This window comes from Necator americanus, chromosome I (assembly GCF_031761385.1).
Source record: "Necator americanus strain Aroian chromosome I, whole genome shotgun sequence".
Lineage (NCBI taxonomy): Eukaryota > Metazoa > Nematoda > Chromadorea > Rhabditida > Ancylostomatidae > Necator > Necator americanus.
The window spans coordinates 31689399-31716393 of record NC_087371.1 but is presented as its reverse complement, the minus strand read 5'-3'; the positions used below and the strand labels follow the sequence as shown (position 1 = coordinate 31716393).

Here is a 26995-nt window from a genome sequence, read left to right as displayed (position 1 = left end):
AGTACTGGTGAAATTCCATTCTCTATTCCGGATTTCCTATTCTTCAATTGGTTTCTAAATCCCTGATTCCTTGCATGAAATGTTGCTCTCCGCTCAAGAATTTGGACTTCTTTGTCCTTCTTTACCAACTAGAAGAACTATCAGATGGATTAAAAAAGAAAAAGATAGGGAGTAACTAGGAAATGATTTGTACTCCTCGTGCTTAACCGCTCTTTTATTTCTGGAGGCTCAATGTTCTCTATTTCTCTCAGTAGTTTTGGCCTACATCTCATAGAACCTATAAGACTAATGCTTGGGTTTTAGAGTTCTGACTAACTTAGTTATATACTTTCACATTTCCTCCTCCCTCGCCTCCACCCCCCGTCCCCCCGCTTCTCAACAACTACACTTTACCCCTTTGAATATACGTTCTAAGGATAGAATCCTGAGGAAAACTCGATGCAAAAGTATTTGGTGAGGGTCAATGTTCCAACCGAACTAGGTCATCGAGCGCAACAAAAACCGTCCATAGAGCGCAAAGAAAGTTCTTAACAATTTTTTAAATCATTGAAAGTAGTGCATGGTATGATCTAACTATTCACTTTCAGTAACTGTATTTTTGTTTAAGAGTTTGGTGAAGTATTTTATTTTTATTTAAGAGTTTGGTGAAGTTAAAGCATTAGTAGTTATAGCTCTATCTTCCTTTTTCTCTCTTAGTAGCTTTGGGCCACATGTCGTAGTCCTTTGAAAACTGATGCTTAGGTTCTAGGCCATCGACTGAAATGCAGTAAAGTCAAAATGACATGAAGCACAGTGCAGTTGCGTAAGCGGTTGCGCTCGAAGCCGCGCTGTAGACATAGCGGTTAGAATCGAGGTGGGACCATCGCGAATCGCAGCAATGAATTGTGGTAGCGGGGGTCCTCCCGCGATCGTAACCGCTGCGCTCCACCGCACCGCTTCGACCGCAACCGCTTACGCAACTGCATCGCGCTTCATATCGTTTTTTCTCGACTATAGCTACTCATTTCTAGCGATGACCTGTCGATTGATGAATTTTCACCTTCTCTAACGTTAAAACAATTTGTCACTTAAGGACAGTCTTTGTGCCTTATGGACGTTCTGAGCTCAAAAGTACAGTTCAATGAGAGCAGTGCTGAGTGTACAGAACGTCTTATCTCTCCTTGTTGATTACGTAGATAAACACTTGATTATCGATCTCTAAACTTTTCCACTGCAGTAGCCTTTCGTTTGGTGAGCTCATGGATTTCCAACAAAGTACTACAATTCTATTGTTGGCATTTCCAACTTTTTTTTCCTGAAATTTTTCTCCCTGATGTTCACTGTTGTTGTAAAAGTGAGACCAAGCGTCCACGCTTACCAACCTATCTACTACTGGTTGCTCTGCTCTCTTTTATTTAGTTTCGGGGAAAATGTTGTTGGGGCCATTCAGTGACGCCCTTATTTCCCAAAGCTCTAACTTACTTTTTTCTCTTAGTAACTTTAGTCTACATGTCATAGATCCTCTAAGTCTAAGTCGCTTAAACCTTAGGGCTCCGATTGATCTAATTATTTTCTTCGGAAAATAAGGGCGCCACTGAGTGTCCTCCAACGACACTTTATTCTTACTTTCGATCTACCCATTCTATCCTCTTATTTTTTTCTTCTTTTCTTTTAAGGTAAAGAGATAGTCCATTTTTCCGTTTATTACAGCTTGTTGGGTTATGGCAGCTAAAAAAAAGGACTATCTCGTCATCTTAAAACCTATATGGTCTGATTATCCTCCCAAACGTACCCTTAATGTGCTTAACGTTTAACAATCGCACTAAGACATGGACGAAATCAAGAAAACTCACAGAACATTAAAGTTGTTAAAGTACGTTGTATAATCCAACTTGTCGTGTCTTCTAAGCGGTCTTCCAAAAGTTTTCAGTTTTCGGTGTGGATTTTTCCTTTTCCCATCCTCTCCATTGTTTTCGCTATTTTAATGAATATTTCTTGAGCATTCACAATGTACACAATGTAGAGAAATTTGTACAGCTATTGCTACAGGTTTTATTGCTTCTTTGTTGGATTCCCAGTTATTTTGAGATGTTTTACGTTTTACTAATTTTATTTTAGTCTCTTTACAGATTCGAAATGGTTACTACAACAACTGACCTACCAGTGAATGGTAAACGAAAGACTGACGATGATATAAAGGAAACATTTATCATGTTGATGGATGTAAGAACAGAAATAAGTAAGCTGTTCTAATTTGAGAGTTCTCTCCAGTTTCAACTTTTCGTTTGCTTTCTGTATTATTATTATCATTACATATCTTACCTGCTTTACTACATTTCAAATTAACTGATATGACCTTTCAAACTGATAAAGGTCAGCTATAAATACATCTCAATTATCTACCCTAGAAGCCATATGCGTAAATGTCAAATGCTGTGCAAAAGAATAACAAATGGATCGACCAAATAACATAGCGTAGTTCATCTTAAGTATTTTTCTCTTTTTATTTTTTTAATGTTTGATATCACTCGATAACAAAATGAAATTACTTTTTTGAAAAGTCTAGAATATAACAGCTGATATTATGCATAGATAGTATTTTTGAGTGCGAACGTATTATCTTGCTAATTGGTGCATTAAAAAAATCTTTTTTCCTTTTTTCCTGATGCTCCACTGGTTTTAATTCAATTCCAAAAGCAATATTTAAAATGCAAATCACAAAGTATTATTTCACTGTTTAAAACTGCTCTGTACCCCTTCATCCTCGAACGAGTCACTGCCGTAAATAAACCATAATCAATGGTAAACAGGACGTTGACACTCCAAGCAACTCGAATACGGTAATAATTGCGTGACTTGACTTAATCGCCAAAATCCGATTCGTATCCATGGTGTCGTCAAGGACTCATGAGGATTTTATCATCAGCTAATACGGATTAGCGACGAGCAACTTCTGCCATGTGGTGTTCGTAGTATGTAGCGTTACGGGCTGTAAGTTGTTGGTTATACGACTGTGGCATACGACCGCGATCTAAATTCATTTAAGTTCAAATACTTAGCACAAAACCTTTGTTGTAGCTGTTTTATCTGTTTACGTCTGATAAACACTATATCTACAAACTTAGTCCTGGATTTTAACTGAACCAATCTTCTCTGTTCGTTTTCTGTTAATGATAGGACATAGCAAGAAATTGATGACATAAGCATCCATTTAGGTCTTTAATGTTAACATGGTGAATATTTCTTGAAAATGCTCAAAAATAAATGCTCTTATTCTAGATATTGGAGTATTACTCCTAACGAAAACTAGTAATTTTAATGATATGAGTCTGAAGCCTGCATGGTTTCTTTTCTCTCTCTTTTCTTCTTGTTTTTTCTTTCGAAAACAGCCAGAAAAGCAGTAATTTGGAAGACTATACTGCTAGGCATCATCCTTAGAGATGTGACCAGCAGTGGTGGAGCCATCTCCATTGATATTGCGTAGCAAGATGACCTTTGCGCGACCTTGGGTAACATATGTCTGGAACGAACGCGTGAGAGTGCGTGCAGCAGTCATCACCGTTCTTGCTTCCAGCCCACCAGATTTTGTCTGCTCGACAATTGTTATCGATAATCTAATTTAAATAAGGCTTTTATTACCCCATTTCACTGCACTCTTATTTATTTTACTTTTTACTGCTTCTTTCCTGCAAAAGAATGCAAGAGAACAATGAGAGCCTAACAATATTACTCTAATTCTCATCTATCAATCTCGTTTGTTCAATGGACATTCCCCATAGCCAATCGATAAGACTGGAATGCGACGGGAGGGAGCTTTTCATCATAAGTGTTCGCTTCGCTTCACTTCGTTCATACCACAGAGTCATCCATTGGCTTATACTAGGAAGTTTTGTCTTGTAAAATTTGCCATGACTTATTTATCTTTCAATTGGGAACATGCTCCTTGAAATTAGTTCCGTTCACCTTTTCACTTTGTTCCTTACGATGAATTTTCAATCAAAGCAGTTCCTCTTGCGTAACATTACACTCGTCTTGTTCGAGAAAAGTTTTGCTCCTTCCGTTCTGTGCATGTAAAACAAAAGCTGGGCGTTAAAGTTAAATCGCAGGTCTAAGAATTCATTGGGGAAAAGCGAATGATCATCAGTTTTCTAAGTATTCGAAGCCTTTAACAACCTCCGCCAAAATGTGTTCTGTATTATTTCCTCTAGATTGCTTTGACCGACTTACTCATTTTTTGGAACTTCCACTTCCTCTCGTGGTTCCAACGCTGTTTTTTTTCTCAAACCTTTTCTTGAACTCGACTGTTCACTTAATAGTATTTAAAGTATACAATTTTCTCCCTTTTTTTTAGCGAGTGTAACGGAACGGAAATGACTGTTGCTGCGTAGTCGTTGTAATTCTCATTTGCTTAAAAGCAGCTTATCACGAAATTGAAGTAGTGCGAAAATCTGGTGGGGATAATCTTCCTGAAAAACGGCATTCGTTCCTACGAGATAAGTTGGAACGCGTCACTCTTCTACTCGCGTCGCATCCACGAGCGAGCGGTCGAAGATCAGTGAGGTCTCATCAGCAAGCTATTCAAGTAAAACCAGTTAATAAGCTGCTGAAGGAACCGGAACCTGTAAAAAGATGGCTTGTTCTAACATTTCTCGTGGAAACAAACGTCGTTGTTTGGTTTTACTTGAATAGGCTGCTGATGAAACTTCACTGATCTTCAGCCGCTCACTCGTGGATGCGGCGCGTGCAGAAGAGTGGCGCGTTCCAACTTATCTGAGGGATACGAATGCTGTTTTTCTTGACGGTTAGGGGATGTTGAGCGGCGCCACGCCCGTATTCGTGATCTACACCCCGAACTCTGTGTTTTCCATCAGGTTTACCACATCATGTTTATGTCGTACTACGCTCCCTTTAATTAGCAGAAACTGTTTTTATTAGATAGCAGCAAGCGACTGCGACTGTATGCGTTATTAATGGTGAGATCTAACATCTCAATAAAATAGCGAATATTTTCACGATACTTCTCTCCACATTTCTCTCTATCACAGGAGCGAATTGCGTGTGAGGGATTACGGGGTCAGAGACTCATTACAGTACTCAGAATCCGGTTTTTTTAATCACAATAGACAGTATGATTAGTACAGAACGCGAAAGAAATAATTCTCTAATTAATAATAATTATTTCAAAAAATCTAATCCAAAGTAGGTAGATTAGTGCGGTCTGTTCTGTTGGGTAGGATACATAATAAACCTTTCAGTCGTCATGCCGTGGTCGTGTGAGCATCGAGGCTTTGTGCTGGAAGCTTTTCTTTTTTTTTAAAGGCGAATCTGTAACTGCGATGCAGAGAACTGCAATAGTTCTAGAACGGAGAAGGTTTTAGCTGCGACTTCGACGAGTAAGAGCAACAGGATCTGCCCAAAAAAAGAGAAAACCAGCCAGACATCTCTAAAATGTGGGAACTCCCGTAAACTGTTCTTTCGAAAGTCTCCACCCAGGCAGTTTTTTTTTTTGGTTTGGGGGGGGGGGGGGGGGGGGGGGGGGGGTTTTTTTTTTTTTTCTTTCTCCCCCCCCTTTTGGGGGGGGTTTTTTTTTTTTTTTTTTCCCCCCCCCCCCTTTTTTGAAAACCCCCAACTCCCCTTTTTTTTTTTTTTCCTATTTTTTGAACCCCCCCCCCCAGTTGTTTGGTTCCGAGACAAACCTAGGGGTGGTTCCGCTCTCCAATCGTAATCGTAGTAAAAAACGGCGTGAATTTACTCCGTTTTTCACGACGATTCCAGTTGCAACGCTTCACTCCCGTACACGCGCAGCATCCGGTCGAAAGCCAAAAAGTTCTTCTCGACTGCCTATTCAAGTGAAGCCTATGAGTAGGTTGCTGAGAAGACCAGAAAGTATACATAGAGGAGCGTTCAAACATTCCTCGTAGGAACTAAGGCGGTTCTCACGCCGTTTTTTAGGAAAGAGTTTTCTGGGGAAAGCTGAGCAGAACCACCCCTGATCACGCAATCTACAACTCCATCTCTAGATTTTTCCGTGGATTCCCTCACCACGTCAGATTCATGGTATGCTGCCATTAAAGTTTTGGTTCTGAGCTGATTTTTAGAACTGTGGTTAGAAATTCTTACAATTAATTGCAAATTGTCTGATAATTGATAGCTCGTTCATTTGGTTGGGTGAGGCCTTGTTGCGTTCAATTGTACTACGTAAATGATGTGAAATAGTCATATGTAGTGTAATGAAGGCGACTAATGCGAATCGTAAGTCCCTGTATGGGGGTCCGGAGATCCGGTGAGACATAAAAACAAGGAAATGACGTCACCATTGCCATTCTTGTTGTTGTGGGCAGTCTCATGTAGGCAGTTTGATGCAACATGCTGTTTCGTGCCCGGGTGTGAGCAGAGAGGATTGTCTTGCAACCTTGCGCAACCTCCCACTTCATTGTCTCCGTCTTTTCGCGGGAAAGGCAACGATTCGCGGTTCTGAACTGATCAGCGGTCCAAGTAGCGTCGGATCACATCTTACTCCAAAAGCGGTTTATTCTCGCCACACCCCTTACACGAAAACGATGTGTTATTGAGACCATGTTGCTATCGTCACTTAGCTACAACACAGTACGTGTTGTTCTGAAGAAGGTGGCCGAAATAGTTGGTACGTTTGATTATTTAGGGATTGGTAGTTTTATTAACAGTCTTCAATTCCTAAATAAATTAAATTCATGAAATCTTGATATTGTGCACTGAGTTTATGTTTGTTGTCATTGTTTACTTGACATTATTTATTTTTATTCACATTTACGGCCTTTAATATAGACGAGATTGTCAAAATGTCAGGTTATAAATGAAGTTTCATCAAAACACCGTCGCCAAAAGAAGAGAACATGAATTCAGTTTTGTTATTCTTGAAATTAATATTTTTCCAAGGCCCCCTTTTATTTCATATGCTGTATGAAATGCATCCGAGAACTAAATTCCCTGAATTCACCTCTTTAGAATTTGTTTGATACCGAAACCGTATGTAGCTTTGCTTGTGTTAAATAACAAACATGTGGAACTCTGCAGTTCCTGTTCACATATGTGATCAGTATATTCTATTTTGCTTAGACTAAGAATGAACAACCTCTTAGATTTCGTCCAGCGCTTTGGACACCATAGTTTTACTTTTGAAAAATGAGCACATCATATAGCAGTTTTAGCAGTTATCTCTTTCTTTCTGTGTGCAGCCTCACGTCATTAACTGGTTTTATGGTGTCTAGTTTTTGATCGCAACGCAAGCGCGGGTGTTGTTTGCTTCCGATTGTTTACAACGGGCCCTCTTGGACACTACGTTGGTGACGTCATGGATCTCATGCTCAAATTTGTTGAATTGCACTAAGTTGAAATGGGGGAAAACAAGGCTTGACATTGATTTTATAATTCCGGATAAGATATAATTTGAAACAATTACATGCAATTATAGATAAATTTCAAAATTTAGGAGTTTGTGATTTTGGATCTCAGCCCTATGGAAGATATTTTAGCAAATCCATAAGATTCATCGAAACGCATATCAATCTGCAAAAATCAGTCGTGTTCAGGCCTAAACGAGCGCAAGACGTACGAAATTCTATTTTCCTTTCTGACAAATACTCTATCTTCTCAAAACACCTTTCTAACACGTATTAACCCTTCCAGAATCCCTATTCCAAAGTCAAACTTTACGAACTTCACGGCAATCACAGCAAGTTCCTGCTCACTTCTACAAATAGGATACACATGTCTTTGATGACCTAGTAGCAAGTTACATTTCAGTAGAAATGACCTATGTCGCAATATATTATTCATGATAACATTTTCAACGAGAATATCGTAGTCAACACATTCCAATAAACGAAATCTCGCAAAGAAAGTACTATTCGGAAATAGATGGATATAACTTCAGAATGATAATGTAGAAGAAACTTAGTATACAAATTATATAGGTGAACATTCCTAACGTTTCCCGAAAGCTGCTCATGGGAATAAAGATAGCTTGTGGCTCGTATCGACGCAGACGCGTGCAAATTGATTCGGCTTGCTTTGCGATGCCTATATGAGTCCTGCTGTTCTTTTTGAGTGGTATGCGTCAGCTTAATCGTATTGTAAAACAGGCGAATAAGATTGCAGGTATGTGAAAAGAGTTTAGGTAAATAGTATCCGAATAGGGAATAAATAGTTAGTCTTTTTTTCAAACGTACTTTTTCTTCAAAAAAAAAATCACTCAGAAAGTGATTTCATTACGTTTGTCAGAGATAGTGCACGTTTTGCCTCTAAAATTAGCTATCTTACTTGACGCAGAAACGAGAAAAAATACTATGTACAATTGTGCTGCGATTTTGTGCTTGCACCAAAGTGTGTTGTATTGTTTTGCGCACGGATTTCGTCTCTCTCCTGAAATCGACCATGTATGTCTGTTTTCCATCGATTTATTTTTGATTCATCGACTTGTTTTGAGTGCTGCCGTTGTTCAGTTCGCACATGTTCGCTTTGCTTTTGCAACACTGTTTTGACGCTACTGTAAAGGGACGTTCTTTTTTTTATTTGCGAGATATTCCTACAAACCAATTTTGCGATGAGTTGTCGTTCATTACATGCATAAGAAGATATCTATATTTGTCACTGGTAGAGTCATCAGTGTTTGCATTATTGAAATGAGGAAGATTTTTTTAAATTTCTTGTTTTTACACCTTCTGATATGTACTTTTTTGTCAGTGGTGCAATTAAGACGAGAAAAAAAAGACTTTTTTTTTGCATTGCGCAGAATTATTGCATCTTCGATGTACTAAACTTTCTCCAAATTTTATTCTTCGTTTCTGTTTATCAGTTCTTGTTGGAAGGAACTGCATAATTGCAGGAGTCATGCCGTGCCGCCCAATCGTGCTTTCGGGACCATCTGGAGGTGGCAAGAGCACGATTCTCTCGAGGGCTATGAAAGATTACCCAAACAGCTTTGCGTTCAGTGTTTCACGTGAGAAATTTATTGTTCAACTTATTGAACTGAATTGGTGTTTCATTTTTCTTTATCTTCACTTATTTGTCTCTTTCAACACAACAAATTTGCAAATGACTTGCAACATGTTTGCTGCACTATGGAACTATGGTTTTGATCGTTGAGTAAAAAATATCAGAAGTTCCGGTGGCTTAAAATTTCGTATTATGTGTCAAAATCATAGGTACGATAGGGAGAAGCTGGACCCTTTTCAGGTGAAAGGTGTTCAGCTCATGGGGTGTTCATGGGGTATTTCAATAGACGAAGCTTAGCTTTTCACTGTTTTGTTGGTGAAAATTATTCTTTTATTTTATTGATCCTGAACTACTCTCAGATTAGGTGCTTCTCATTAATATTTTCATTACATTTTCAAGATTTTTTTTATCTACTTGGGCTCTTTTCTTGCAGTACCATGCATGTAGGCACGAAAAGTGCTAAATACACAAATGTATTAGTTTGACGATGAACAATGTTATTTCCGTAGATGATATTTTACGAGAGACATCAAACACTAGTTTTATTGGAGTATCCTGACTCTAAGACAGTTCGTTCAAATCTAGTGGTGCTACATCTGCTCCTAAAAAATCGATTCCGTAGGCCATGTTTGACGAAGATCTAAGATATGAAAATTCATGCAATTTTATGCCAATATATATGCTCACGGAGTCGTAGGTTATGGAGAGAGGGGTGATTCCGTCTATTTCTTCTTAATTGCCGTAAAAATGGCTCGGAAGATACGACTTCGAGCGTTCCGGCGCGCTTTTTTCTACAACGAGTTCGATTGGAGCGCGCCAGCCTTGTGCATGCGCCGCATCTTCCGGGCCGTTTTTTACGGCAATTAGGAAGAAATGGACGGACGGAATCGCCCTCCTCTCCATAATCTACGATCCTATGTAGAAACTCTCCACCTGAAATCCGCATCACCCCAGATTCGTGGGTGATGCCTTCAATTTGTATATGAGAGAGTATGTACTTATTCGTTTTTGACATTTACCTTATGTTTCTAGACACCACTCGCAAACCTCGAGAAGGCGAAGAACATGGCGTGCACTACTGGTTCACAGATCATGTAGAAATGCATCGCATGATCGCCGATGGTGAATTTCTTGAACATGCCACATTTGGAGGGAACACATATGGTACAAGGTGAATTCCCTTTCTTTCTTTTTTTTTGTTTTGAAGAAACCAGCTATTTGTCGATTTTCATTTCTAAATATGTGGTGTCACTTAACGATATTATACAAAACAATATTACACAGTCTAGGAAAGTAGAAAGTAAAATGGTTTTTCTTTCTCTGTTTAGTGCATGGTTCGCTTAGTTTCATAGTGTTTCTTTTAAAGCAAGAAGGCGGTCAACGACGTTGAGAAAACTGGAAAGATTTGCGTGTTAGACATCGAACTGCAAGGGGTACGGAATATCAAAAATTCCCACTTGAAGGCGCGTTACATTCTCATACGTCCTCCGTCAATTGAAGTGTTGGTAGGTTTTTTGGTTTTTTTTGGCTCAGTGGTTTGATTTTTTTTCGTTGTATTTCCGATGTAAGCATTTATAATGACAACGAATATAGGAAGTGGTGGTGATTAGAAGACTCTGGAGTTGGAACCCTCCATTTTGTATCCTTGAGATTTCCGAGTAAAAAGTATATCAGAAGAAGCCGAAAGGGGTTTTACATATTAGGATTCGTAAGCGTGACGCAGACATTGCCCTTTAGAAGAGACCTATGAGGAGAATCTCGACATTTGGAGCGAATACCCACCAAACAACCTACAATACATTATTTTTGACACATAGGTCCCTAAAACAATAGTGAACGAAAGAAATGTTGGAGTGCTGGCATCGCAAAAGGCCAAAAATTTAAAAAAGGATTTTTAGGTATTTAGCGGGATCTCATTTATAACAGAGCAGCTTTCAGAATATACCGAAATCTTAAGAGCAACTGTTCATTGGCATTATTTGTCATCCGAGAGCGATGTACCACAACTGAACTGAAATGGGGGCAGCAGCACTTCCATTCACTTCCCCTTCAGGTGACAATGTCTGAGTTAATCATTACAGGAAACACGGCTCCGTTCTCGTGGTACAGAAAAGGAAGAAGATATAGTGAAACGGCTCAATCATGCCAGAGAAGACCTAGAAGCCGGTACGTGTTATATAATTGTGTATAGTTTTCGATTACTACTTAAACCAGCATATATAGTCGGGTCCAAACGGCATGAAGCACAGTGCAGCTGCGCAAGCGGTTGCGCTTGCGGTGGGGGTGGCGGTAGGAGTCGACGCGGGACCTCGAATCGCGAAATGAATCGTGCTATCAATGGTCCTCTCGCGATCCTAACCGCTACGCTTCACCGCGCCGCTACGAGAGCACCCGCTTACGCAACTGCACTGTGCTTTATGTCGTTTTGACTCTACTATATATTCTTTTCCAGAGTTATTGGATCCTACATTATTTTCGTTGTAAGGCTGCTTATTAAACATTGAACAGGGAATTAAAAGAAAGCAATAGGAAAACTACTGTATCTTGCTTCTCAAGGGGTTATATTGGTCTTGAAATGTGTCTGTCGTGTCGATTGTCGTCGATTTGCATAATTTCTCTTCAAATTTTTACTTTTTCAGTGGAACGATGTCCGGATTTGTTCGATCACGTGATCATCAATGATGATTTTGAGTCGGCATATCAACAGTTCATTGCTGCAATTGAAGAGGATCTCATGTCCATTTCATCCAGTTGATGTAATCTCCTACATTTTGGATTACATTTTGTAGTATTTTGTGTCCCATCACATCCTCATCTCGCAACTACTTGTTAGTGTTTTCATCATTGACTTACAGTCTCCGCCAAAGTTTTTATTCTGCTGCTCGTCGCTCCTGCTACCAACCGAGCGCGTTTGTAACGCGGTCCCTATGTTGCCTGACCATATCCGCTGCTTAACGTTTCACTACTTGGTTTGGCCACCGGTCGATATTGGCATCCAACAAAATAGAAACATTGACGGAGACTGTGGGAGTAGGTTCACTGTAGAAGCACGTTTCGAAACATAGGAGGATGTAGCGTAGAATAGGTGATAATCCTATTCTTAATGTCCCAACTACTAGGTGATTCCAAATAATCTTCTATTCCCGTCCTTTATTAACCAATATACCAATATACTTCATCAGATGACCTTTACTAGTTAATTTTCGTTTTCCGTTACTAATAGTGACAGTACTCAACTCATATCAACTTTAATCAGTGTGATGAGCAAGGAGTCGAGAAATCCTTATCCGGTTCAGCGTATTCCAAAATGTGCAACATTTGTTATCAAAACATATCGGTTATGATAATGCGACAGTATATTCGCATTATAAAAAGAAATTAATAGTTTCTGTAGGTTTTATCATTATTTGGAACTTGCTTCCTACGATAAGCTTTATACTTCAGTGCTTGTCTTTTCATACATGATTCCTTTTTGTGATGATTTCGAAATAAAGCATTGATTCCCCGAAGAAGCAATGTAAGATCTTACAGAAGGAGATTTTTAGAAAGTTATATTTGAGGCATCGAAGGTGGTGAGGTGGTGGTTTTTACGGCAATTAGGAAGAAATGGACGGAATCATCCCTCTCCATAATCTACTATCCCGTATAAGAATACTCCACCTGAAATCCGTACCCCCTTTAAAATATGGGGTTTATTTTTGCCGCGTCCCGTACCTCTTAGGAACAAAGGCGATCCCCGCACGACAAGTTCTTCACGACACGAATTAGCCTAAATTGAGTGTGGCCGCCACATACTCGTAATCTACAACCGAATTTCTATGATGTCCCAGCATCTTGAGTTTCGTGATATGCTGCTTTAAGGACGTATGAGACAATAAGTAGTTACGTACGTAACTCATGCACCATTGTACAAAATGAGGATGAAGAACTACACAAAACTAACAAAAAGTTGAGCTAAGGTAAGAATACTGTCACTGTGTTGTATACGAGTAATGGTGGCTGAGACTTGAGATTTGAGAGTAATAAGTAATAACTAGAAACGCTAACGCTTCGGTACCACATCCTAGGCATATCAAAAAGCGTTAGATCATCAATCTGATACATATCACAGGATGTTTTGTTTTGTATTTCAGTTGACAAATGCCTCCATGGATGACATAGGTGTTGTGTAGTGGGTAGAGGTTCTGAGTGTAGCATCTAATAGATCTAAAATCTAAAAAAGTATTAAGCGATTGACTACACATTCATATTCCCATATATTCCTGCGGGTGTAGCGTAGCGGTTAGAGGTTATTCCCCTTCCTGCATGATCGATCGGAAGTTCGAGTCCTCCACCAAGCTCTTCATCCCTCCGGGGTCAATAAATTGGTACCAAACGTGTCTGGGAGGATAAAAACACTAACTTGACCCGACGGCTGGCCCCCGCAAGTCACTGCATGGGCCAGTTACACGTTCGTAAACCTCAAACGATTCTGGGTTGAAGGGAACGTGGTGGTGGATCCCAAGCGGATTGATTGACGCCGCTGACTTTATCCTTTTTGTTTGGCAAACCTGGGGTTTTATTTATTTGTTTTTTGTTTTATGGCGCGGCAAGGCTTTACTACACAAGTAAACGAAGAAATAAATAAATAAGCAAACAAATAAATCTTCATCTAAGATTAGCCATTCAGTCATGTGTTACGCTTATGGCTATAAATAAGCATTTAGTAGGGAGTAGCCCTTAATTACTGGAGAACGGTTGCGTGTACACTTGACGCAAAGCATGCAAACAACATAAACAAATCATTTCACATAGAAAAAAATTATATTTTTATGAATATGAATTTTTTATTTATAGACTCCGCGTACGACTCGGACTCCAGTTTCTAATAGGAACATCAACAACAAAACTGTGATACCATTGTACTCTCGCAAAAACATTTCCCTGAAAATAGTTCGTTTTCCATAAAAAAATCATTTTTAAACCATTTTTTTTTGTCATTGTAAACGAGGGAATTTGCACAAAATAAATTGTAGAAATAAATAAATAAAAACAATAAATAAATAAATAAATAAATAAATTGAAGGGAACGTGGTGGTGGATCCCAAGCGGATTGATTAACACTTTATCAGACACTTTATCCACTTTATCTTCATGGCTTCCAGAAATTCTTCATAATCGCAACTTCTATCGCGACTACAAAGCACGCGAGAGCAAACATCACCATCAGCAAGCGTCACCCGAAATTTGCCACCTGCGCTCTCTCCCCTTTCATTTTTTTTTTGTTAATTTATTTTTCATTGTGCGAGTATGTACTAGGTATATACTGACAAACGGTATTTGCTGTTAATTGAAGCACTGACCAGAATCGGTTGTTTTTTTACATGTCCGCTGCGAGGGACTACTCCTACTACGGGTTTTTCTCCTTTTTTGCCCCCCTCCGCCCCAATTGTCCGTATGGATCATCGGACAATGTCCAATAAAAAAAGTGAACAGATTACAGAACAGACTAGATATCTAACAATCCTTACTGAAGTATTTTTAGATGCTTTGTTCCAACATCATCGGTAATTGTTGTCAGCGTGTTAATATTTATTTATTTATTTACTGGAAACACCTGCAAGTGTGCCATAAAACAAAAAAAAAAAAACAAGATGGAATAGAGCCCACTAGAATTTCGCCTGAATTTTACACAACAAGACTAATATAGCAATATGTTGTATCAATCCATGACCTCTCATTCCTAATAGCAACTATAACGTAGCCGTTTGGTCGATCTAATCATTATTGACCGATGGCGTTTTGCTGATCATTCGGACGACATTTGACACACAATTGGATTGTAACCTTCACTTCACTTATTCATTTCTTTATTTTCCTTACTTCTACTATGTACTTCTTGATGCCTTTTTTAAATAAAGAATAATTTCTAGGTGCACAAGCATTAAAGTTGATCAAAGCCTCTCTTTTTCGAGCAAAAAGGAAAAAATGAAAATTGTAAAATGATCCAGAACTGTAAAGTTTTTTGATCCATGTTAACTAAACTCGACGATGTTAAACCCTCAAATAGCCTTCTTTGTTAGAACTTCAAGTGTTTTTTTTTTGTGGAATTTTTGTTCTCAAACGTTTTTCGAATTGAGACGTCTGAAGGATTAAGTTTTGGAGGAGAAAAAGTAGGATAATTGTCGACTTTTTTGCATACAGTAATTCTCGTTCGTGTTCGTTTTTCTTTTTTATGGATACGGTATAGAAATAGCTCATATTGTAAATAGTTGATAGTCACCCTCACATTGGTGGAGTTATTTTTCTTGTTTTTGGGTGTCTTATTTTATCAAAACTTGAATTTCTCAGAATTCTCTCTGACTTTATATTCCATAACGTTATCGTTTTTATTTTAGGTGCTGTTTTTACATTCATACGGATTCATTCATTGATCTGAAGTGTGTAACCAGCATTTTTCGTTGTAAATTCCGCTCGTATTTCGAATTTTTAATCCAAATTCACGTTAATTGTTGTTCACCAGATGACAATAAGAAGTGTAGGAAGTAACAAGGAGTTTAGAAACAATTCCTCTATTTTATTCCTTTCTCGCCGCCCTTTCTCTCGCTCTTTTGCTTCAGTTTGCCTCTCAAAACATATGATCGATCCATCGTTTAACCTTTGCTGACCAAGAATCAATCAATGACAGTCAACAAAAAACCACGCTTTAATATGAATAGAAGTAATTTTTTTACATTTTATATATAAATGTAATTAAAAGTTATTTTGTCTACATTTTATACATAAATATATAGAAAGAAATTAAAAGTAAAAAATGATAATATACTAGCACACAGGGTAAGAAAGTGTACTTACTTATTTAGATACTTAGATGACCCGTGTTCACTGGACGTGGGGGTCCCACATCTTTTCCACTCGTTTCGTTCTCTCGCCATTGCTATCCAAAGCACTCAACTGATCCAACCATACGAACATATCACTACATCTCGCAGGCGGCCTCCTTCCAGGGCGTTTAGCATCTCTTGGGAGCCACCCTAGCGTTCTTTTAGTCCATCTGTCGTAAATTCTTCTCATGATGTGACCAGTCCATCTATGCTTCGCTTTCGATATATATTCCCCTGGGTCGCGAAGATGAAACACTACTCTTAAGTCAGAGCTACGAAGGCCGGCTAGGTGTTGTGTGCGCCGGTTAAACCTCAGAAAATATCTCTTAAGGGTCTCATCTCTGTGGGTAGTGAATAGCTTCCTAGAGGTGACAGGGGTGTCTGCCCACGTCTTCGCTGCGTAACAGAGCGCTGAAAGAACTGTGAAGTTGAACAGATGGGCACGAAGGTTCTGGTGCGTCAGTTGGTCCGTAACTTCCCTAACGGGTGTGAATGCTGCTCATGCTGCTCTCATCCTTCTATTCAGTTCTTCCTTCAAGTCGTTTTCCATGTTCATAGAACAAGGTTCCGAGGTATACGTATGACGAAGTTCCCACGATTTGAGAACCTTCAAGTTGTACTCCTCCGTACTCGCAGTAGGCGTTTTTCATGAACTGTGTCTTGTTTCTGTTTATTCGCAGTCTCTTCCCTGCTTCATTCAATTCCATGAGCATTGTCTCTGTTTCACTGGTGCTTTTCGAAAAGAGAACGGTCTCGTCCGCAAAACGAAGGTTCGAGAGGAATCGCGGTTCAACGCGCCTAGTCACCTCCATGCCACTATGAGGCCGTAAACCGTTGTGGATGTAAGGAAGTATATTATTTCTCTTTCGTAGGATATTATCATTTGCCTCACTATATTTAATATTACCAATATTAAATTAAATAAAATTGAATGAATAACTAAATTGATAATATTCAGTAGTTAAAGTTGCACAACGCTGTTCAAGGCTTTTGGGTGCGCAGCTACGAGCTCGACTCCAATTCAGAACCTAGAGATTTACGAATGCGTGTGTAGCCTTATGATGAATTGCTTTATGATGGTTAGCCGATATATCAGGCCAGTGTTCTATCCGATCAGAGAACCTTAGTATCGATTTATCGACTCAGTAAGAATGAGAGGCTTGGTTGCCGTGGATAGTTTTCAATCCTTGGGCCGAACAACATGATACCTCACTATCTCCGATTTCTTATCTCTAATGAATAAAGAGTACCGGTATCGTGCCAAGCTCAGCCATGAAAGTTTAGTTTTTCTTCGCGAAACCTCCTATAATTTATGTCCAATTATGCTCAAATAAAGTGATTATCTCCAACTTGACTTCCTAATTGCACAGTATCACACTTTTTCAATGCTGCGTATCATATACGTCACAGTGCAATATAAACGTGTTTGCGCTGAGCGCTAATCACGAAAAGTTTTCGCTTCGTTGGTTTGATGTCTCTGATTGTCATCAAATTAGCGTTTGTCATTTTCTCTCGTGTGATGTTAAAGAATAAAATTGAGATTGAGAAAGGATGCAACAAATAAATCCTTTTCCTATATTGGGCTACCTTTATTTATTGATGTGTTAGATTGTTACAGAAGTGACTTTACAGTTTGTATCTAAGTTTCAGATATTTTTGCTGTCGAGGATGCAGTACGGGCGCTCCTCTGCTTACAAACATTTAAACATGAACAAAACAAGACGAAGGTATAAGAGAAAAGATCTGTATTGAGTTGTATCAGGCTTACTTATGAATGTAAATTTACAGTAAAAGTAAAAGTGATATGGTAAATAACGACTTACGAACATTTCGAGTTATGAAATTAGGAACTCGTTCCTTAATGAAGAAGCGTGCATATATCTTCTTATAGCCGATTACCGATCTACATTACTCTTAGCAGCGTGCTGTCATCGTTTCCTCAAGGTTTGACTATCGATGTCATTTCCTACTAACAATTTAGACCCATCGGATTATCATCTTCTCTAAGCACTTAAGAACCTTGTGCAACTACAAAATCTCTACAACAAATTATGTCAGCAGATAAACATTTTCCGCATCGAACCCGGCGACATCATGGGGAACTGAATAGCCGTTGTCGCACTAGATTCTCCTATGAGACACCTAACAATGCAGAACGTTAGCATGCGCAGGAACGGCCAACAAATGTGCTGCTAACGGCGTTTTTTCCGCTCGCTGGCAGGCGCCACGTGTACGTCTGCTCCCGCAGACGCAACATGTCGATAGGTGTCTAGGAAGACCAGGAAGCGACAAGGACGCTTTCCGCACGATTTTTTGGACAATTAGAAATTGTGGGTGATCACCTTCATATTTTTGATCTACAGTCTTAGTCCAGTTACCACCTCAAACGGTGCTGTACATCCGGTTGGTGTTCGAACTGCAGCGAATGTTCGTTGATTCATGTCATCAAGCAAGCGGACGAACTTTTCTGGTACTCCATCGGTGCGGAGCGCGTTGAGAAGACGGCCTCGATGAGAAAAGTTGAAAGCGACTTCAAATTCGAGAAACGCTAAATGCATTGGCCTCGAATACCACTACCAAATTTCAATCACTCTCGTGACGATGAACACCTAGCCAATCGTAGATCGGACAGAGAGAAAGCCAGTTTGTTCGCCCTACGTTGTTTCTTCGCGTTGGTTGATAAGTCGGTCTAGGATAATCTGTTCAAGAACCTTGTTTGCAACACGCAACAGAGAGATTCCTTGATGGTTCCTAGGGTCCGTGACGGATAACTTCTTGTGGAGGGAAATTGGGATAGGGTGTCTCCACAAGTCAGATATCCTCGTTTATCCATATTGAGCGGATAATCTTTGTCATCTCACGAATCCCAGACGGTCGAAGATATTTCAGCATATTTCTTGCAATATATGGGATCTTTCGCTATATAACAGTGCAGGTTACATAGCTCGCGCGTTCCCAATGGGTACACTCGAACGCCTGATTACGTTTAGTTAAAGCAAGGGCCACTACGAGGAGGTAGCTCTCAGACATGTATACGCGGCCCCACGGTACGCAGAGATCTTAACACACAATTTTGGGGTTTGTTGTCTTTAACTTTGCTTAAAAGCAGCATACCACGAATCTGGGGTGATACGGATTTCAGGTGGAGTATCCGTATACGGGGTCGTAGATTATGGAGACCTGGATGGTTCCACTCATCTCTCGCTGAATCACTGCAAACAGCCGGCCTCTGAATGCTGTTTTGTACGATGCCTTCTATTGCAGCGCGCCACCCTTGCACGCGTATCGTCCCTTACTGCCTATCGGGGCAGTTCGAATTGATTTTCGACGAATCGCAGGGCGGAGGCGGCGCAAGGGGTGGAGCGTTGCAATAGATGGCGTCGTACGAAACAGCATTCTGGAGGCGGCTGTTTGCAGTGATGCAGGGAGAGATGAGCGGAACTACCTCCGTCCCCATAATCTACGACCCCGTAGAAGAATACTCCACCTGAAATCCGCACCACCTCAGATTCGTGGTATGCTGCCTTTAAGCGATACCGAAACATCACCTTGCAGACGAAAACGTTAATATTTGCCATTACGCTGCATGTGCTCTCACACTACAGACAGAAGCGCTCACACTACATTTTAGCTCCATTGTAGCCATCGCTGCTCATTCGTATCATAAAGAAATGTGAGTTGTGAGCTTATCGAAAAGATAAGACCGTTTTCCATTCTGTTCAGTGTTATACTGCAGTTTACTGTTAGGTACGTGGTAGATAAGTAGGTTCGCACGTAACTTCCTTGCATGTGTTTTTTTGTGAGGTATATTAGCAGTAGATATTTTGTTCAGCTTCAAGTGCTCTATGGGTTAATTGAACAAAATTTTGTGTTTTTTTTATTAGGTTCTCATAACATTCTATTTCAAAAATCTATCTAAAAATCTAAAGCATAGAATCCTATTTATTTGTTTTTTTTTATCTGTTTAGTCAACTTCTGAGTAAATTTTCATGAGGTGAGCAGAAAATGTTCCCGTTTCACGCCAACACAATCACAATATTCCACTTGTTCTGCCCCAAAATTCCAGGAATTAGTTCTGTTCAAAATCCTTTGTCCTGATGAGATCATTGGAAATGTAAGGAACGGGCAAACATCCGTTTAGGAGCAAAGTGGGATTATTTGTCAGATTACTATGTACGCTCGCCCTCGTAGAAGCGAAAATTTTGTTCTCCGTTCGACGATCGTAGTCAATCATACAGCAAGAAATATTTATGGATTATTTCCAGATGCAATTGAACAGAGTACTGAGCGAAAGTGATCATCCTGATATAGCAGAAGAACGTAGAAATGCGACATTCGACACTGATGAAATGGCTGCAATCATCTGGGAATCAAAAGAGGTTTGTGTGGGCGATACAGTACTTTTTATTATGCTGTTAAAAAAAATAAAACATGTATGTTCTTCTTTATAATAACACAGATTGACGGAAATGTCAATGTTAGTCACAAACAGAGGAGGTGCAGAAATAGGTATACGTAATTATTCACTTCATTATTGAATTTTGAACATGATTATCTGGAAAAAAATCAGAAATAATGGATGGCTAAACAATAAAAGATGAAATATCAACAAAATAATATGAAATATTATAAACAGGGAGTAACTATGACTCTATCATAACACTTTTACGTCTGTTTTTTATTTTTATTTTTTGCTTTTACGCTTCCGCTGCCTATGTACAGTCCTTAGGTTCAATTCCAGCACTATTATCCTGTAAATTGGGACAGAATGGATATGCTGATCAATACAATCAGCAAAAAACTCGAGAGAAACATGGATGGATTATATATGCATTTGCCAACTATTTTTAGAAATTGCTTAGGAAAGTAAATGTAAATTACATAATGGCGCAATCGGTTCGGAGTCCGCTTAGCCATACGGTCGATGCTTCGAAACCGCCGTAGTGCAAACCAAGCCTTTCATCCCTCGATAAATTGATACCGGACTTGTCTCGGAGGATAAAAACACTGACATGATTATCGGCTGACCGCCGTAAGTAATTGTATAGGGCAACACAGGTTCCATAACCTCAGCGATTACGAATTTCCGTAATTTCTGGGTTGGCGCATCCCAAGTAGATTGATACGTCAAGGACTTTATTCCTTTTATTTTTTTAACTAGCATTATAACTCTAGAAACATAAAATGTGGGAGATAGAAGGAAAAAGCGCGTACAATCTTGCTGAGACTTCTTCCAGAATGTGAACTGTTTCGTCGTTTCTGCTAAACCCTCAAAAATGACTTTAGTACTAAAAGTGCTTTCAAAGAATTAAAATCGATAAATAAACCTGTGTATTTATGATTTGTTGGCCCGAGAAAAGAAACACTAAGGTTTAAGGCAGTACTTCGCCGACGACAGACCTCCAAGAAAGTCGAGGAACATACCGAACTGCACGATCCGTTTAGTCAGGCGTTTATGACAAGAGAAGAAGAAATGGAAAATGCAGCCAGAAAGGTATCCGAGCCATTTACATTATCCGGTACTAAAAATTACTCAAGTTGCTACGTTACAGTCAACCACTATGGTGAGGAAATTAAAAGAGCTTGGCGTCAATCCAATGGATGGAGAGGAAGTGTTTCGTTTGACTAAGTAAGTGTATAATTTCTAAGTGTTTTTTTTCTAAAAGGTACAAAAAGTGAAGTATTGCATAGTTCAACATTGGCTTACTTTACTGCAATGTTTTACTGCAAGTTTTTTTTTCCTTACTCTTCATTTTACTGTTATTTTTGGGGTTGATTGTTAATTAAAAGCAAATTGGAGCCTGTTGACTAATTGCTTTGATTTATAGTTTTCATCGCTTTGAATGTATGACTATATTCTTACTATTGTTCAGTCGAATTAAAACGAGTTGTAGTGTAGTGGTTAGAGGTTAAGGTTCCGCTTCCTGCACGATCGATCGGAGGGTCGAATCCGCCCCAGTACTCACCAAACCTCTCATCCCTCCGGGGTCCGAATAAATTGGTACCAGACCTATCTGGGAGGATAAAAACACTGACTTGACCCGTCGGCTGGCCCCCGTAAGTAGTTGTATAGGCCAGTTACACGTTCGTAAACCTCAAACGATTCTGAATTAAAGTGGACGTGGTGGCGGGTCCCAAGCGGATTGATTAACATCAGCCACCTTATCCTTTACTCTTCACCACTCTCATCTGTGTGCCTTTCCATATTACGTATATGTAGGCAAATTTTCGCACTTATCCATAAACGAATTATCATGTTGATTCATTGCTATTATTATTACACTGCTATCGTTTTCTGTTCGTTTTTTTTTTGTCACTAAATCGAAATGTTTCAAACAAAATTCTTTTAAAAGTGCTATGCTGTTCTGTACGCCGGATATTTCAGCGAAGTGATCGACTGTAGGTCTTGTCAAATCTGAAATATCATTATGAGACCGAAGTGTAAATTATGAAAGCTTATAAAGACGAGCCTAGAGTTGATTTGGGGTGAAAAATAGCAGTTTTATGCGAAGTAAACAATTCGTTCCAACCGGTTCAAATCGGAAACACATCGCACTGACAAAACTAAGTGCAGTGCTTGCATGTGAATGACCTTCCATCATCCAGATGATCATGATTCAAAGTTTTTTTTCTACCTATCGCACAAGAACACATCGATAGTACATAATTGAACAAAAAGCTCAAAAAGTGAAAAAACAAGTGCATTAGTTCATAAATGAAGAAATAAACGATAAACAATAAATAAGCTAAATAAGTGAATAAGTTGTTGTTTTTTTTAAGTTTTTGTAAAGAACTTAAATTTTGGTCTAGCGGAAAACCAAACGATTTAGTAGAGGATATTTTAGCGAAGTGATCGGGATCTCAGGACATCCGTTAGCTCTTCATGGACTTATGTTCACTACTACATTGCAAGGCCAATGCTCAGAGGAACAAATGCATTGGGTGAAACTCGCGTTCACTAGGCAAATTATTGGCACTTATGCGCAAACCGAGATGGGTCATGGTTAGTGGAAAATCCAGAATACTTTCTTCCTCTTTTAAATAACAGATTTCTACACACTCATGGACATCACATATGATTGAATTTTAAGGAACAAATCTTCGAAAACTCGAAACTACAGCAACGTATGACCCAAAAACACAAGAATTTATTCTACATAGCCCAACTACTACATCAATGAAATGGTTAGTCCTTCGTCTAAGAAATTCTTCTTCCTTTTTCCCAAATAGTTAATTGAAAATTAATTTGTTTTTTTCTTTTAGGTGGCCGGGAAATTTAGGCAAGAGCTCAAACCATGCAATCGTTGTGGCTCAGTTGGTGATTAGCGGGAAAAATTACGGCCCACATAATTTTGTCGTTCAAATCCGTGATCTCGAAACTCATCAGCCACTGGCAGGTAAGAGGATTACGTTTCGGATAAAAAAACATCCCAGAATCTTAAGAAATCTTAAGGATCACTGTGAAGTCATATGCTAGATTTATGCAGTGTTTGGCCATTACCGAAGCAGTTCATTGAAGCTCCATATTTCTATAATTTTTGTGGCTGAAGAACATAACGTAGCGATGATTTCTAAAAAAATCACTAAGCTTTCCTGTGCAGAGATTCTCGTCAATTTTTCTATCCAAACTTTAACTTGGTACTATTCTTATTTTCCTGAAAAGTTCAAAAAAGAACATAAAATTTGAGTTCAGAGTCCGCCATTTCAGGATACCAGCATAGATGAACATTTGTTGTCCTCTGTTATTTTCTTCCAAAAATTCGAAAAGAAATTTTTATGAAATTGTAAATAAGAAAATGGTATTTATAACGAAAAAAAAAGTTAGTTTGTTGGTTGTCAGCTTCTGATATTTGTGTAATTTTCTATTTCCATAGGTTCTTAAGTGTTAGTTTATTACTGTTTACTTAATTGTTCCCTAGGTTTTACTCTCAGAGGATTTTCCTACCACTCATAATTGACGTCTTTCTAGCCTCTCCTTTTCAAAGACCTTTCAAAGTCATTATCTCGTGCAAATACAGTAGTCGGTACTTATGTTTACCCTGACAAACGTGACGCGTCTGGAGCAAAATGAGCATTTTCTCTGCTTCACATACACACTACTCCCAATCATCATCGTGTGCAATCCTATGGTGATTGGAAACAGGTCAACATAATTACCGACGTCTATGCAATCGTTTATCGTAAACATTGTTGGGGAAAAATGTGAAAAATGGGAAAATAAATAGTTTTTCTTCACCTTTTTTCAGGTATAACAGTTGGTGACATTGGACCAAAAATGGCCTACAACAGTACCGATAATGGTTTCTTGGCATTTGATCATTATCGAATCCCAAGATTAAATATGTTAATGAAATATGCGAGGGTGAGCTTACAGCTGTTATATTTGAAGTTAAAGTCAAACCCATCACCCCACGAATTTGAGGTGGTACGGATTTCAGGTGGATTATCCGTATACAGGACCGAAGATTATGGAGACCAGGGTGGTTCCGCTCATCTCTCCCTGAATCATTGTAAGCAGCCGGCTCCTGAATTCTGTTTTGTACGATGCCTTCTATTGCAGCGCGCCACCCTTGCACGTGTAGCGTCCCTTACTGCCTATCGGGGCAGTCCAAATTGATTTCCGACGAATCGCAGGGCGGAGGCGGCGCAAGGGGTGGAGCGTTGCAATAGATGGCGTCGTACAAAGCAGCATTTTGGAGGAGGCTGTTTGCAGTGATGCAGGGAGAGATGAGTGGAACTACTCCCGTCTCCATAATCTACGACCCCGTATACGGATAATCCACCTGAAATCCGTACCACCTCAGATTCGTGGTATGGTGCCTTTAATCCAGCTCTCGACTTTATGTAGGTAGCCGCGAATGGAACGTACACTCGTCCACCACATGCCAAGGTTGGATATTCGACTATGGTTTTCGTACGAGCTCATATGATTCGACATCAAGCTATGTATGCATCGTACGCTGTAACAACTGCCATACGATATTCAGTTATTCGACGTCAAGGAGAAATTAAACCAAAGTTAGTAGAAAAAAATTCTAGCGCAAAAAAAATTATTCACAGAAAGTGAAAAAATAAATTTTCAGTTGCGGTGAAGTGAAAATTCTCGACTACCAGACGCAACAATATCGTTTGTTACCGCAATTAGCTCGCGTGTTTGCGTTCTTATTTACTGGATATTCTGTACGAAGATTGTTTGTACAAACTCAGAAGGATGTCGCTAAAGGAAAGGTAACGTCCCTCCCCCATTATCGACTAGTTTTGTGAATTTTTTTTTTGAGAATTGGTGTTTCAGCAGTGTAACTTTATGTTTTCCCTTGTTATTTTTTTGTGATTTCTATTTCTGTCACTTTCTTTGGAACTAAAATTAAAATTGAAGAATTTTGTCTTAGTTTTAGCTTGCTTCGCACAATCTCTTTCTCGCAAACTTTGATTATAAGTCATTTTGAAGTAGTCACATCGCAAATTATCCTTATAATTCAACTTTTCAATGCAAACACATATAGGAACCAATTGAGGTATAGTTGGCTCCAGACGACATGAAGCACGGACAGTTGCGTAAGCGGCTGCGCTCGAAGCGGCGCGGTGGAGCGTAGCGGTTGGGATCGTGTAAGGACCCTCGCTACCGTCACACACCTTCGCAATTCGCCATGCTCCCACCTCGACACCAACAGCTGTCGCCACCGTACCGCTTCCGAGAGCGACCGCTTACGCAGCTGTCCGTGCTTCATGTCGTTTTAACTCAACTATAGGATAATGAAAAGGGGTAGTGGGCGATACGGCATTGAGTGTGTGGGTTGCAGCAGGCGCGTTGCGGTCCAGCAGATGGAAAGTCTGAACGGTGGCGTACGTCGCAGCGGTGACCCACAACTATCACTCTACGCCAACAGCGCTGACTTGAAGGATACATCCGTTCATTTTATTAAGTCACTCACAGTTATCATTATAAACTTGGATAGAATCCGTAACATTGGATACATTATTGAATGTGACGTCCAGATTCTCCTCTCGACCACCAACTATTCACGTATTCGTGTGGGAGGCACGTTGCGATCGGTGATCTGTGCTTAACGGTTTTCGAGATTTATATTTAATTTTTAAGATGGACGGAATGGCCGAATTGCATTACATTACTTCTGGACTCAAAGCAGTTGTCACTCATCTAATTGGTGAAGTTATTGAACAATCACGTATGAGTTGCGGTGGTCATGGTTACTCGAAGGCCAGCAATATTCCCGAGGTTTACGGTTAGTTTGACAATTTCTCAAGTCATGAATTTTGATTTTACTACGTTCTAATTATTTATTCATTTAAAGGCATCACTCCACGAATCTGAGATGGTACGGATTTCAGGTGGAGTATTCGTATACGGGGTAGTAGATTATGGAGAGGAGGGGTGATTCCGTCCATTTGTTTCTAATTGCCGTAAAAAAACGGCCCGGAAGATACGGCATCAGACGTTTTGGCGCACTATTTTCTACAAGGAGTTCGACTGGAGCGCGCCAACTTTGTGCGGCGCCGCATCTTCCGGACCGTTTTTACGGCAATTAGGAAGAAATGGACGGAATCACCCCCTTCTCCATAATCTACTATCCCTTATAAGAATACTCCACGTGAAATCTGCACAACCTCAAATTCGTGGGTTGAAGCCTTTGATACTATCAATGAAATGTAAAAAAAGACGCTAGTGACCTAAAATAAAAAAAGAATAAAGACGTAAGGATACTTCCAATTAGGATTTTTTTTTGTAAACTTGTTGTTATGTTCTTGTTTTGTGCTGCTTACGATCTAAAATTTAAATCTTAGGTGTATCAATCGGAGGCTGTACATACGAAGGTGAGAACATGGTAATGCTTCAACAATTGGCCAGGTACGTAACCATCACAGAAGTTCACCTCCATAATTTACTAGTTCAATTTTCTTTTTCTTTTTTCTTTATTTTTCTTTTGTTTAATTTTTCTCGAAATCAGATATCTGATGAAAGCAGCATATGCAGCCCAATCCGGTGAAGCACTTTCTCCGCTATTGAACTACTTAGTGAAACCGCACGAAACCCAGTCCCTTATTGATAGGACGCCAAATAATGGTAAGCTGCACAAAAATGATTTTTCTTATCCTAACTGAATTTTTTTGTTTCATACTATTCTGCGTATCTGTTGGCGTTCGAATGGGCTGCGCGTCGT

The 26995-nt window shown here is 39.5% G+C and overlaps 2 protein-coding genes across 4 annotated transcripts; one reads left to right on the top strand and one right to left on the bottom strand.

The window, feature by feature from the left end:
• Positions 1-1808: 1808 nt before the first annotated feature.
• On the top strand, positions 1809-26936 carry RB195_007444 (uncharacterized protein; the record flags this gene model as incomplete). 3 transcript variants are annotated; one of them, XM_064181075.1, is made up of 19 exons in its annotated part: positions 2116-2218; positions 8843-8956; positions 9985-10123; positions 10319-10457; positions 11034-11118; positions 11592-11702; positions 17466-17542; positions 20081-20194; positions 21193-21309; positions 21368-21444; positions 22661-22818; positions 22907-23000; positions 23079-23212; positions 24062-24177; positions 24664-24833; positions 24899-25043; positions 25915-26059; positions 26619-26682; positions 26783-26936. In XM_064181075.1, the coding sequence occupies 19 exons, from the start codon at positions 2116-2118 to the stop codon at positions 26934-26936; spliced, it is 2256 nt and encodes a 751-aa protein (XP_064037889.1). The 3 variants fall into 3 exon arrangements, with proteins under 3 accessions (XP_064037892.1, XP_064037889.1, XP_064037890.1); XM_064181073.1 differs by lacking the exons at positions 2116-2218; positions 8843-8956; positions 9985-10123; ... (2 more) ...; positions 11592-11702; positions 17466-17542; XM_064181074.1 differs by lacking the exons at positions 17466-17542; positions 20081-20194; positions 21193-21309; ... (8 more) ...; positions 26619-26682; positions 26783-26936 and adding an exon at positions 1809-1852 and having other exon boundaries at positions 2109-2218; positions 11592-11707.
• On the bottom strand, positions 16334-16627 carry RB195_007445 (uncharacterized protein; the record flags this gene model as incomplete). The annotated part of the gene is made up of 1 exon (XM_064181076.1): positions 16334-16627. One exon carries the CDS (start codon positions 16625-16627, stop codon positions 16334-16336), a length of 294 nt encoding a protein of 97 aa, XP_064037891.1.
• Positions 26937-26995: the final 59 nt, after the last annotated feature.